The 14,625-nt window shown below is 33.8% G+C and overlaps 2 protein-coding genes and 1 pseudogene across 3 annotated transcripts; all 3 read right to left on the minus strand.

Annotated features, from left to right (window-relative positions):
- Positions 1 to 26: 26 nt before the first annotated feature.
- Positions 27 to 2,739, minus strand: LOC114395349. 2 transcript variants are annotated; one of them, XM_028357108.1, is made up of 3 exons: positions 2,324 to 2,739; positions 2,112 to 2,221; positions 27 to 850 (listed from the first exon to the last, which is right to left on the minus strand). In XM_028357108.1, exons 1-3 carry the CDS (start codon positions 2,535 to 2,537, stop codon positions 659 to 661), a joined length of 516 nt encoding a protein of 171 aa, XP_028212909.1. In that variant the 5' UTR covers positions 2,538 to 2,739; the 3' UTR covers positions 27 to 658. The 2 variants fall into 2 exon arrangements, with proteins under 2 accessions (XP_028212909.1, XP_028212917.1); XM_028357116.1 differs by lacking the exon at positions 27 to 850 and adding an exon at positions 1,824 to 2,001 and having other exon boundaries at positions 2,324 to 2,737.
- A 6,743-nt stretch (positions 2,740 to 9,482) lies between these two features.
- Positions 9,483 to 11,426, minus strand: LOC114376394 (annotated as a pseudogene).
- Positions 11,427 to 11,782: 356 nt separating this feature from the next.
- Positions 11,783 to 13,460, minus strand: LOC114395361. The gene has a single exon (XM_028357126.1). It carries the CDS (start codon positions 12,930 to 12,932, stop codon positions 12,240 to 12,242), a length of 693 nt encoding a protein of 230 aa, XP_028212927.1. The 5' UTR covers positions 12,933 to 13,460; the 3' UTR covers positions 11,783 to 12,239.
- Between the last annotated feature and the right edge of the window lie 1,165 nt (positions 13,461 to 14,625).

Consider the following 14,625-nt stretch of genomic DNA (forward strand, 5'->3'; position numbering starts at 1 on the left):
ATTATTTAAGCTGGACACTCTGTCGATAATGCAAAAATAAGACACACTGCCGCCAACACTAGCTGCATTCTCAATTTGAAATTTTGTACATGACGAATGGAAAGTTTGTTGCATATCACAATCACAACTAGAACTGGCTCTGACCAGGGAGCAATAGTAATGCAACATTTGTCTACAACATTGTATAAACTCAAAAAACAAATATCTGCATATAAAGGAGTAATAATGATAATAGACGTTGGTTGTGTATTGAAAGTCTTTATAACTTTATCATCACATCACTAATGTTTGGCATCGGTTTCTAATCACATCTCTTCTCTGATATGGACTACGATTGTCATCTACTAGGATCACAATTCATATATTGCCAACAAATTTGGAAACATTTTATTGGGAAAGGCATGATGGCATTGAAGTCTGAAAACTCCAGGTTTTTCCCCAGTATAACAATAGGTCCACAATGTCCTAGCACTTGTTAACATTCTCAAAAAGGGAATACTTGTCCAGGTTGTTTATCAAGCCTTTATTTTTTTGTGTGTGATATGTGCTGCCAAAATCATGCTTACTACAATAAAGTATAACCGGAGATATAAAGTTTGCTCGGTTAGCTAAGAAAGGATTGGAATCCCCCACTAACATTTCTAATAAAACTAATAAGTTAATATTTATTGATAAAAAAATAACTATAAAGTATGTCTATGTGCCGTGCAAATTTATGGGTTACTTTGTACCTCTTAATTGGGCCAAATGCACGAGACCCCATCACAAGCACATCAGCATGCAAATCCTGCACAGCTTCACAAATCTTCTCCTTTGGATCTCCAACAAGGACATGGGTTCTGCCCTTACTCTGCCATAGATAGAGAAAAGTCAAAAACAGTAAACGGGAGCTGACAATAACTTGAGATGGAGTACTTGCACAAAACAGTAGCGTCCGTGTTGAACTTTGAAGGAAAAATTAATAAATATTTTTAATTCGATATTTTTAAATAAGAAATACAATAATATATTAACATAAAAATTTAATGTCTTGATATTATATTTATTTTCATCAATATTATAACTCTTTTTTTACGGGAATATGATAACTCTTTTATTTAAAAATAAAATGAAAAAAAAAATTGCACATCCACCCTTCTCGCGCAGAAAACAACCATAAAGCTTCCATGACCAATTTTCATGCTATACCACTAGCTAAAGTTCCTCGGCAAAGCCAAAAGATAATTTTTTACTTTGTTCAAAGCACGGTCCAAAATTAAGTGTGAACACTTCTTCAAACCATGGTCAGCTATGTTGTGAGAGACTGGTATCTTCTCCTAGACTCAATTGGTAGGTAAAGTGAAGAGAGATTAGATATTCACTTTTATAGCTAAGAAAGAATAAAATTGTGAAAGTTATTCACTTTAGACTTAGAGCATGTTTGAAGATAAGGTGAAAAATAACTTTCGAGACAAAAATATCTTTGCAAAAGGATTAAAACATTTGTTTTTATTTTTATCCTTTGGATATACATTGAAACATGTGTCATAATAATTTCAAGTGCAAATTTCAACCGCAAACATCCAGATAGTGTTATAAACTTCCATTTTATTCCCAGAACTTGAGTTCTAAAATGAAAGTTGTGTAAAGTCGAGTACGTACGAAAGGGAACCATGCTTACAATCGAACAGACAAAAATGGAAATGTACTTGCGAAAAGGTTAAATTCAAGGGAGAGTGACATAATAAAGTCATCGAAAAATATAATAAACTTTTGAAAGAAAATAAAAATGATGAACTGATTCAGAATTAAGAATTATAAGAAATAAATACAAAGTAGAGACAATTAAAAATGTTGAACAGTAAAAAATTAATGGTGACATTAATTGATCCTATAATTAACAAGATAACAAACATTTAACTAGAAACATCTCTAAATTACAAAATTCAAAGAATAGATAGCCGTAGCCACTATCCAATTCCGTTGTTTCGAACATTTCAATAAACATTTTTTTTTGGTAACCTGCATATAATGGAAATACGGAAAAGAGAAAGCTACAAACTGTCAAAGTCAGATTTTAGAAAAATAAAATGTAGTAGTAATAATAAGAAAAAGGAATAAGCAAAACGCACGGTTAGGTTGAATTCGGAGCAGATTCCGAGGACGTGGTCGAGTACGGCGTTGGTGATGCGCTTCTGGTGAGCTTCAATGGCTGCAGTGAAAGCAGGAACTTCGATATCACCTGATGAAAAATCAAAGAAGTGAAGAACGGATCAATGTTTGACTTCAACTCAATGAAGGTTAGGATGGGAAAATAGAGAGAATGTAATGTAATGCACGGAACTGGGACCACCGAAGGGGATGGCACCGGGATGGAGGCCAGTGGCGATGGAGGGCGGGGATTGGACGTGGAAGATGATGAAGGAGGGAGCACCGGTGGAATCGGGTGTAGGGGATCGGAGCTTGAGGTTGTTCAGTGCCCAACGCAGCGCGTTCATGCTTTCCTCGCTTCCATCCACAGCTACCAACACGCAACTAAGGTTTCCACCACTCGACATCGCTACCTGCTTTGGTTTGGTTTCTCACTTGTGTCTGTCGTGTTGGCTTCTCGCTTCAGATGATGATTGCTGATTTTTTTCTCTCTCTTTTCTTTCTTTGACTTTGTTTGCTCCTATTCAATTCGGACATGTATTTGACTCGATGTTTATCTTTATCAAACTACTTGTTGTTAAACCGTGCATAGCTACGGGTCGCTTTGATTGTGTGCACACACTTGTTTTAAAACAAGGTTTTAATTAAGTTTTTTATATTTGAAATATAATTGGTTTTAAAAAATTATTTAACATTTATTTTTTTTTCCTTAGATATCTGAAAAATTGTAAGGTTTCATTATTTTAGTATCTGTCGTCAACCTGTATCTCTTAAATGATAACGTGACAGGTAGTGATGGCATCGAAATATTATTCAAAACTCTTAGTGCAGTACAGTGCGGGCTACAACAACCTTTAGCTTCCTAAACTAGAGTCAAAAAGTTGTACCTACAACCAAAACTGATTGTTAAACAATAAACGAAAAAAACTCTTGGCATAACTATATTATATATCTCTTCTATCCTTCTACTTTGACAGTAGGTTTCCTCTCTCTCTTTGTCTATCGACACCTTGGTTGTTATATGTATTGGTCATTTTTTTTTATCAATTTGGTGTCATTTATGTGTGTTTGCAGCAAATGCAACCCTAAACATGAGAGTGTGATTTCCAAAACCTTTGCAATTTTTATTTTGAATAACCACGGACCACATGTTTTCGTTTTTAGTTGTTATCCGGCAACTATAAATTTGTGTCGTGCCATATCATTTTTTTCCTTAGGTAGTTATCTTAAAAGCAGAAGGCAGAAAGCTAAACAGACTGAATTTGAATACATCATACACACGTTAAGCACTACTAATGTTGATAAGACCATACAAAGTTACTTGCAAGAAAGGAAGTTCACTCTGTGTAGAAAGTTTGAAATTTCATTAAATGGAATGAGTGGAAAGAATAAATATTCAACAGAATTAAAATCAAGAAAGAACTTTTACATAGTTACTTCAAGTAAACATTATTTGACCATTCACAATTGTGTCAGGCATGCATATTAAGGCTAGAACCTAGCCTCATTTGATCAGCTGATTGAGGTACCCAGAGATCAAAATCTCAACTTGTACAAAATTTCAAGGCATTCAACATAAGAAACATGCTTGAAGTTGACCGGTTAGATCAAGTGCCAAATGATGTAGAATGAAGGATGTTTAAGGATTATTATAGGATTAGTGATATGTTGTAAGTTCTGCTATCAGTACTTTAGTAGTATAGAATAACCATACTATAAATAGTTTCCAAGGATTTATGGTATTCGACTATTTGTCATTATTCTGAATATGAGATTTTTTCAACTTACAATCTTTGAATTTCTCTGGTTGATTTATGTCGACTTGATTCTTATCATAATGTTGTTACTGGCCTCCTGCTTTTTTGTTTGAAAGCAACCATTATCACTAAACCTGACTGACTATAACTCATGACTAACTACCCTCAATTTTATTTTCACAATGCATCCTCATATGATTGAAATTCATTATTGGAATCTGGCTGCTTATGATCACTCATGATTGTGTTGAGACTTTAATAAACTGCTCTATAGACAAACATGATTTACTTTTTAATAGTGTGTTTGGTTTAAAGGAGAGGAGAGAGGAAGAGAGGAATTTTAAGGGAAATGGGCAATAGGAAGGGAAAAAGGGCCTTCCCATTTCATCCAAATCCCCCACTTTTGGTGGGGAGACAAAAATAAGGGAGAAGGGATTTTATTTCCCCTACTCTTTCCTTTTAATTTTTTGAACCACACAGAATGATTAAAATCTCAACCATCCCCTTCTTTATTCTTTTAACCAAACAAGGCAACTAAGGGACTATTTGATTCCTTTCTCAGCTTTTGGTTTTATAAATGGTTTTCTAAAACAATTCCACTTTACTCAGCAATCACTTTCTCATCCAAATCCTATTAAGTTGTGAAAATTATTTCCAAAACAAGTGTTTTTTTTTAAATAAAAAGTAAAACAAACACCTAGAAGATGTTTCCTCATCTTCTTTTGTTTCCATCTTGTTCAGCCTCTCCCTCAATTCTACACTCTGTTTTGTGCCTTGCACCTTCCTCCACCAACTATCTGAGCAACAACCTTGTTTACTTGTATTTTTTAAACCAAAAGCAGTTTTTGAAATTAGAAATTAAACACGCCCACCTTGAATTTCCTCTTTCCCTTCATTACTTTTAAACCAAACAAGAGAATTTCATTGAAATTCCTTTCCTTTCCTCCACATCCTTCCATTTCCCACTTACAAAACATATAAGAGTTGTTCATTGGATGGACACAGGATCAAGCTAGATATTGAACTTGAAATAGAATGAAAGGCTGATTGATATGTGATTGAGTTCTCTGTCTTTGTCCGATCCTAATAGAATACTTAATCCTTGGTCTGGCATGAAGCCAACTCCAAAATGGCATGAAAGCTTAGCCTTGAAAGCTGTTTTAGATTTCAACAAGGGAAATAATGTCAATTTGTAATGAAGAGTACAATCCAACCAGCACATAAATAAACTTCTTCCAATTTTATATTTAGACTTTGGGTTGAGAATCACACTTTAAAAGTATAGTTATCGAATACATATAGTATATTAATATTGGAAAATTTTCAACCATACTCTTGACATTGTCCTACATTAGAAAAAAGATGTTAAAATACAACAGAATACAAAATGATAATAGAACTAAGATTGAAATATACTACATAAACTATCATGAAAATCGTGAGTGATAGAGTAGATAATTTTAAAAATCATTGCTTAGGGATGCAGGGTTCCATTAGAAGAATTCAAAGGCTATATATATATATATATGGGGCACACACACACATTCCTTAGGTCATGGATTCATGATCTTGAGTGCAAGTTTTAATAGTAACAGGTATAACATCCCATTTTTCGTAAAATAAATTTAAAAGAATTTTTTTATTTAAAAATAAAAAGTTTTAAAAAAATGATGATGTTTTTATAATTAAATAAATAAGGAGAAATAAATTTATTAATTAAAATAATGATTTGAAGGAAAATAAAAAAAATATATTTTATTTATTCATTTGATAGGAAATAAAATAGAGTTCTTGTTTATACAATAATAAAAATAAAGAAAATAAGAGTAAATAATAGGCTGAAAGTACCATAGCTATAAATAGAGACACGTTAGGTCAGTTTTCAGACTAACGATACATCTCTACGCTTCCTCTTTCTCTCAATTTTGTTTTTCCTTATTCCTCTCCCGAAACCCTCCCTTTTTTCCGCATACACCCAAACTTGTGTCAGTAAAATAATGATCCCAGACTCGTTAACCGTTGGATCATCATGAAATTTGAGCACCAGGTTCAGAACTTATCTCCAAACATTCTCACCATTGGAATTTGTGAAACAATGTATTAGATAAGAGAAATTCCCTTCGCATCGTAACTTTATTTTTTCCACATACACCCAAACCTGTTCCAGTAAAACTACGATCCTGGACTCATTAACCGTTGGATTGTCATGAAATTTAAACACTAGGTTTGCACACCTCCATTGCAGGGATTTGCGAAATAATATTCATAGAGAGAGAAACGTCCATCGCACGAAGACAGTAAAATGGAGGCTTCAATCCCTTCTCTTTCTCTCTAACGCTTGGAAACCCTAACAGAGCAAATAGAGGAAAAACTTGAGGAATCTTAGGAAACTGCTAGAGATACCGTTGTCACTGCCGGACTACACACGTGAGCTCGCTTAGAGGTAAGGGACGAGTTTATCGCAATTAGGGTTGAATGAACATGTGTAGGGGTCCTTAGAGGACCAAATTTGGATTTATTTTAGGATGTTTATTGTATTGTAATTCTTCATGTATAATTATGTGAAATTGTTTGAGGGGTTTTACTCCCCGTGTTGTGAGAAGCATTTTTGTATAATTTGTTTGTGTTTTGGATAAGATTAGCATGATAAATAGTTATATTGGGATCATGAAATTGTGATTAAAATTGTGTATAAGTGATAAATTGAATATGTGATGAATTGTGAGATAATATGTTGCTTTGAGATTATAATATTGTTATTGAGATTGAGTATAAGTGCAAATTTGAACATGAGTTAATTTGTGAGATACACATAAACATGTGATGGTGGATTATGACATTATTAGGTGTTAAATTGTGGACATGAGATTTGGTTGTGAATAAGTGTGTGGTTAACACTTGATGTGACAATACTTGTGTTGTGAGCTATGAATTATACAACAACCCGACTGGTATTTACCTTGAGAAAAGTGTTTATGCACAATGTTAAAAGGAACATGTAGGATTCCTAGTTAGGAACCTAAAGTGTTAAATTGTAGCGCAATGTATTAAATGTATTTGAAACACGAGTGTGAGATTGTGGGTATTGTATAATTCATGAGCAGTGTCTGCATGCAAAAAAATTTTTAGGGATTGGACCTGAATCAGGAAGGCGAGACTCTAACGAATTCTTCGGAGTCTAGGCCTTGTGGATAAAGACACTCGATTTGAGTGCTCATTTAAGCCTATTTTGGTCTCATATGGTTGGAGCATTCTCGCAAAACAGAGTGACCCTGACTGGTCACCTTATGATTTTACTTAGTGGGAGTGACCTAACATATCCATTGTGTGGTGTGTCTTATTATGTACTCCTAAGCGCCCCAGTGTGGTTTTTTACTGACATGGTACCACATTGCACATAGGCTTGAGTTTTAGTATAATTGTTGCATAACGCTTGCTAATTGTTCATTATGAAATTGATGAGTGTTATTACGTCTTGACCCAGATGTATGATTCATGTGTAATGTGATTGGTGATTGAAAGATGAATTTTAAATGATAAAGTGGTGAAGTGACGTGGATTGTATTAAGTTGAGTTATGTTATAAATACCTCCCTAATTTATTTTGATTACGTCTTTGTTTATTTGTTTTTTTTTTTAATGTGATAACTCACTCCCTGTGTGCTATTTGTGCTTGGATCCTGTGATGATCTTGAACCTTGTATTCGTGGGAGCAGATGACTAGGTGAATGATTTTAAAGAACTTTATGCTAGAGGGCATTGGAATACAATGCTTTAATAGGATGTTACATTAGGGCATAAGTTTCTATATTAATTGCATGAAGTCTTGGACGACCTTGTTTTGAGTCGAGATGATTTTATTATTTATTTGGACACATTGTATTATGATGTTAAAAAAGTGAATGTGAGTTTTTTACCCTTTTAAAATGCTTTTATTTAAATGTGTTTTAAAAACTTTTAATTAATTATGCATTCTTATTCCTTTTATTATTTGTACATATATGTGTGGGGTAGAGGGTGTCACAACAGGTGAAGCCATGAAATGGCTATTTTATTGTATACAACGACTCCCAAATATGACAAAGTAATCCATCAACAATACATACCCACTTTTTGACAAAATCAAACTATCAACATCAAACCCTTAGGAAACAAGCAGAAGTGCATTATGTCAAAGATATGCTCTCATCAAACCCTTGGATTCTAATAGTGAAAGGAAGTTGTGGTACATTCACTATGTTGTAAACATTTCTGTTGTACAAGCTTGTGAGTTGTGGCTGGTAGTATTAAAAATACCCCCACCATACCCCCTTTCCCCTTATCACAAACTTTGTCAAATACTATTGCTACTCTAGAACAATGATCTTTACTTAATCTACACTTTAGGTTAATTCCATCATATAATTGCCTTGCAGGCCCTAAAATCAGAGAACATTGAGTTTGTTGTAGTTCCATATGAAGCAGATGGTCAGTTAGCGCACATGTCTCAGCTTGGAGTAAAAAATGGTGGAGTTGCAGCGATGATCACAGAAGATAGTGATCTAATAGCATATGACTATCCAACTGTAAGAACTCCTCCAATACTGTCTTGATTTATTAAACAATAGATTTATAGATGTATCAAATCCTACATCTAACTTTTGCTTGTTTTCCTGCATTAGATCTTATTTTATCTCATAACATTATCACAATAAATAAGAACTATTAAGCAAAAATATGAAATATTATAAATAAATCATATCTTGTAAGTTGTAAAGTTATCATAATGATCAGTTAAGTCATTAGAGGATGCAATTTCAACTTCATTGCATTTGGCAAAACATAGCATTCTTGGTGAATTTCTACTTGAATCTTAGTTTAACAGGAGAATATCCACTTGACATATGGAAAATTCAAAGCCTTAAACAGATCCAGGTGAGTTACCTTTGGTGATCCCAGAGCTCAAACATATTTAAAACCAGTTCTTTAAGTCATACCTCAAAGCTCAAGAATAAAAAATTGTTTGGCAGTGTTAATTAGAGTTCATGTATATCGATTTCCCTATTTTTATATCTTCTATTCAAGTTTTTTTTAAAAAAAACACATTTGTAATACATACTATGATAAAGAAAAGTTATTGTTGGATCAACATATATGTTGACATAGTTAGCAGAACTCATATTCTTTCATTGGTCTATACATTCAAACGTTAAGCATAAATATGCTGCTTTAACCTTTTCTTCATCTTGTTTTTATATTATTGTAATTCTTACATGTGTCAATCAACAATATAGTTTCAGAACTTTACTCTCCTTTAGCATGTTCCATGCCTCCCCAGTCCTACCATATAGTACCTATATCTGCCACCAAAAAAAGAGGTAAGGTATAATTCAATTGTTAATGTCTTAGTTTCTTCTTGGCAGTATGCTAACTAAGCTCGTGGGAATCATTTTTGTGTCAAATAGAAGCTGAATAATCTGTTATGAAATCAATCATTGTAATATAAAAACCTTCTTCATTGTCTCATAACATGGTATATCAAATATACATTATTTAAAGTAAAAGCTGACCACAAATAGCGATTAAAAATACATATGAAAGACTTTCCTTCTCATAATTAAAAGGACTTAACAATGACCTGCCAAATCCATATGGAAACAAATAACCATGAATAAAAGTAAAACCATTTTAAAACCAAAATATACCAATTGGCATGCCAAAAATCCTAATCAAAATAATGCAGAATGTTATATCAATGAATTGATAAATTTATATAGAATAACATATATGAAAAAAATGAGCAATAGCAAGGTTGTTACTCGCCCATTGATTAATAATCATATCAATCCCTATGTCTAGTCTAAGCCATTGGCCAATTGTTTCATTTGATCATCATTCAAAAATTGCTCACTGGTAGAGGAGCATAGTATGACAAATTTTGCAGGGAAACTTTCTCACCATTTCAACCACTTTTCCTCTAGCCCATCCATTGATGGCTCTGGGACAAGGAAACTAATACACAAAACCAGTTTCCCAAATTGCTTTTCTATGTAGTCTAACTAGGATTTAGATATTTCCAACCACGATCTAAACACTATCAATGAGCACTCACTAAAGGGATGCAAAACTTGCTCATAACTAGTAAAGTTTTTCTTTTGCAAAATGTTTTGAAGAGGAACATGAACTCCATGGCCACAAAGGCCTTCAGAGAAACGTTGGAGTTTTATGGATACCTACCTTAATGGAGGCTTTTTAAGATCCTCAAAAGTGATGTTTCTTCGTTCAATATTAGCAACCCTTGAAGGCACAATAATGTAACAATCAAATAAGGGAAATGAGAAACTGACCTAGCTACGACAATGACAACGATAATTGAACGGCGATCGAAGATGTTCGATGATGAGGCGAGGCGGCACAAAAGATACCTACGACGGAGACGGTGAGCTGAGGGAGGGCACAATGTAATGCGCGTAGGTCAGTACTGACTGAGGGCACGAGCCTGGGTTCATATGACTAAATGACAGGCAAGTCTAAGACGGTGCTTTCCAAAAACGTCATGGAAAAAGAGGCACGCAGTGTTCGAAGACAATTTTTTATAGCACCGTCTTTGTTGATAAATTTCCTAATTACAAAAATGTCAAAAGTGCGTCATAAATTGTTCTTTTTCTAGTAGTGTTTTCATCTTCTGTGTCAGACACACTCTTAAAAGCGGAGTTACGAATCTAGTGTTCAGTCAATTATTTATTGAACCAATTGCATTGATAATTTGATAAGATAAAATAAACATAAAATTTAATTTTATAAGGAAAATATAATTAACTTACTTATTTCAATAACAGAAAAATGTTCAAAACTCGTGTTCAACCAACGTTATATTTTTACTTTATTCAAAGTTCAATAGTTGGATCCACACAAGGACAACTCTAGAAGCTACTCGTATACAGTACTTTATTTCATTGTGAAAATGACCATAATTTATTGTTTATCTTGTTCAAAATATATTTTAGGGTTAATTATATATTTTAGGGCTAATTATGTTTTTAATTCCTTTAATTTTTAAATAAAAAAATAATTGTTCTAAGTCTTAATGTTTTGCCTCCGTTTTCTTTTTAGTCCCATTATGTGCTGATGTGGCAATTAACTTTTAATTGTATCAAAATATTTGTGGCGGTTTATATTTTCTTGCTAACACCAATTGATATGAATTCAAAAAAAGCCAATCAAAATAATTGTATTAGCATCCGGGTAGAGAACAGATAATAACTATCTACAATAAATTTTAAAATCCTTGGATTTCGTGCAATCTCGTATGATAACTTTTCGTACTAATTATCATTATCCTTTCTTGAAGTCATAAACCACCAAAAAATGCTTTAATTTCTTTTATTTGAACAAATATACAGGACCAACATAAATCTTGGTGGTTCCTTCAGCTTTCTGGGAACATAAAATATTTACGGCTAGCAAATAGTAGATTACCATGTGTAACCTTGGGAATTCCTGAAATTGAAAATAAGAATAGTCCAGAAGACAGTTTGCTTATGGAGTGGAAAACAGCCATTGATTATTACTTCAAGAGTGTTGTGTCTGTCCTGCTTTTGCAGCAGACATGCATGCCTCAATCCACACACAGATGTAACTCTTAAACAAGTGAAAGGACTCACTGAATTTATAATGACAATATTTGGGAAGCTATGTATCAATTATTATTTATTTATAAAATTTCTAATTTAATGATCATTTCAGTTTTTCATTTGTTTAATCTTCATTTGGTTTTTCTTGTGCTGTTTTATATTTTACTTATTTTCCCTCTGCATCTTTTTATATAGTATCTATCTCTACTGCATTTCTTTGCCCATCTCATTGAACAATGAACACATTCCTCAATTGTAACCATGGTGGTCACTATTTTCACACTTCTTTCTCAATCAACAACTTCCATAAACATCCACAAAGCAATCATAGAAAAATATGATTAAATTGTTAAAAAACACAAGCCACAAAAGAAAATAAGAAATTAAAAGGACAAGAGAGAAAATTAAAACTCCTTGACTTTTAGCTCCTCAGGGGCCACAACTTCCACTCTTAAATCTCTCTAACATTCTTCACCCCCAACTCCATGTCTTCTTCATCTAGTTATACCATTCTCGCTGTGAAACAAAAATTCTTAAAACACCTCTTTCATGTTTCTACCATAGTAATCTATGAATCAATCAATCCAAGGTTTTAAAAAATGGTCCACCTCCATGATTTCGATCGTGACATCAATTAGGTTTTTAGGTCACCACAGTCATATATATCAGTCATATTTATCTGTAATTTTCCACAACATCAAGAAATCATCACAACGAAGCCACAATTTAAAACTTCAAAATCAACCCCACCACTGATGCACAGCCACACCTTCATCTCTTAACTTCCCATACAAAGCCAAGCACTCCCAATAGGCCCTTCTATTCTTCTTCTTCACATTCCCTTGTTGTGGCTTGCACTCCAAGAAAAGCTCATCCACCAACATTATGGCCTTACTCCTCATCATCTCCTCCACCACCTCAGCCTCTGATTTCATCACCACATATTCTTCCTCCCTCACATTCTTCCTCAACCAATCTGACATCTCGATCTGTGGACCACCCTCCGCCACCGTCTCGATCTTATATATCTCAAAGTCCTTGTTCCTCGTAGGGTATGTCTTGTGAAACCAATCGGTGCCACTCCCTCCGTCCTTCTCCGGCAGCCCCACATCAATGAAAACGCGACGAGGGTAACCCTCGAGGGAATCACCCATCAAATCAGGCAAGTACTTCGTACGCTTCAAGTACACCCTTGATTTCCCCGAAGCCGCACGTGGGGGTTCGAGAAGAACGTCTTCTAGGTTTTGCAATGCAGCTTTCTTTGCCTCTGGCACGTACCCTAATAGTTTTCTTTGGGTTCCAAGCTTTGTTTCCATGTTGATGGCAATAGGGTCATGTTTGGCTTCTTGTTGTTGAGTTGAGGTCGAAGATATAAAGGTAAAGGAAGCTAGAAACAATGCCAAAAGCAACACACGGTGAGAAATGTTCTTCATTTCTGAATTAGGGTAATTAACCTAATCACGATATAGATATATAGTTGGTATGTGGCTTCAAAAGCAAGTGTAGGGAATTCAAAAAGAGAAAGAAACACAAAGAAGATGTCGACGACGACAGTGTTGAAAATTTTAAAGAGAGTTTGTTATGTGTAGAAGAAGAAAAAGAGAGGTATAGAAAAAGAAGAGATTAGAGAAGGAAAAAGGTTGTGGAATGAATATTGTTTTAGCGAGTGCAAAATCTGGCGGCAGTGTGATTTCCACCGACAAGGGATATTCTCTTGCTTTCAAATGACGACCACAGTAACAACAACTCTCTCATTCGCAGCATCTCCATGTTTTTGGACTAATGATCTTGGTCGGTGAAGGTGGTTTCAGGAGCTCATGATGTACATGTTTATTAAGGCTTTTAATTTTATGTTAGATACTTCACCTTCATGGATCAAATATGCATGGAGATGTGGAAGGGGGAGAGAGTAGTGCAATCAAGTTTTGTGTTTTTCTTAAGTCTCGTAAGGTTTGAATTGAAGAGGGGTACGGATTTGGTGGGAGGAGAGTGCGCGAGGGTTATATGCATAGGGAACCTTTGGAAATGGCTGGTGCCACGAGAATTTAGTTATGCCATCCGGTAATGGTTAAGCTATATGATTAATTATTAGTTATTACAAATATATCTTGTGCAAACTCCCAAATGGTGTGGGGTGGAATTGATCCTATGAAAACGGGGACAGGTTGGTCTAATTAAGTTAGGAATTTGATTTGCTTAATTTTGTTATTAGGAAAGATTATGTACTATTAATGGGTGGTGGACTACTATTGACAGAAATGGGTAGTTATACTTTGTAACCGGAAATCACATATAGTAATATAATCTTGTTAGTTTTAATTATATGGCATTTAATTAATTTGCTTCTAGACAACTTGCTTTGCACCCAAATTTCACAAGACTAAGACTAATTTGAGACATTAACTATTCTAACAATTATCATTTGAACTAATTAAGCCAATATGCCAAATCGTAATGAGCAGCCAAAATGGGTGTTGGCTCACTTGGTTCACTTGCATAAAGTCAAGACTTAGTTTCAATTATAAAATACTAGCAGAAAGACGGACAGGTTTGTCCTTATTTTTTATAAGAAAATAAAACTGAAAACAATGAATTTATAACATAAAAAGGAAATTGAAATTATAATTCTGCATTTAGAATACACTAGTAGTAGTTGAAGAGTGCAATTAATAGATCAAGATCGAAAATGTATAAACTAAAAGTCGGTATATATTGTCTTTATATGTTGTCATAAATTTGTTGAGATTGGTGATAGTTACTAGCCCCACTTGAAAATGAACCTTTCCTTAGTCTTTATTTTTTTTAAAAAAAAAAAACTCACAATGACAAGATTTTTAAGTAGCAGCAGCAATTGCTCCAACTTAAACTTTTACAAAAGTAAAAATATACATATCTATTATGAAAATGTAAAGTGAATCGAAATTGTATTAAAATAATTAACAATTTAGCTTGTAATTTTGTACATATATAAGTATTTGTTACACGTATGAAATCAATGGAGAATTTGTGTTTGAAATTTTTATTAAATCTGAGTAGTTTTTATAATTACATTTAGAATATTAGCATAAAATTGAAATAATTCCAAAAGTAATTATCTATGAAATTATATTAGCTAAAATCAACCTT

This window comes from Glycine soja, chromosome 2 (assembly GCF_004193775.1).
Source record: "Glycine soja cultivar W05 chromosome 2, ASM419377v2, whole genome shotgun sequence".
Lineage (NCBI taxonomy): Eukaryota > Viridiplantae > Streptophyta > Magnoliopsida > Fabales > Fabaceae > Glycine > Glycine soja.

Bases quoted from the DNA above. Each gene is read 5' to 3' on its own strand.
- LOC114395349 (XM_028357108.1), bottom strand. From the start codon at position 2,537: ATGTCGAGTGGTGGAAACCTTAGTTGCGTGTTGGTAGCTGTGGATGGA. The intron at 2,222-2,323 runs GTTCCGTGCATT...ATTTTTCATCAG, and splicing joins CATCCCCTTCGGTGGTCCCA to GTGATATCGAAGTTCCTGCT. The intron at 851-2,111 runs GTGCGTTTTGCT...TATCTATGGCAG, and splicing joins GCTCCGAATTCAACCTAACC to AGTAAGGGCAGAACCCATGT.
- LOC114395361 (XM_028357126.1), bottom strand. From the start codon at position 12,932: ATGAAGAACATTTCTCACCGTGTGTTGCTTTTGGCATTGTTTCTAGCT.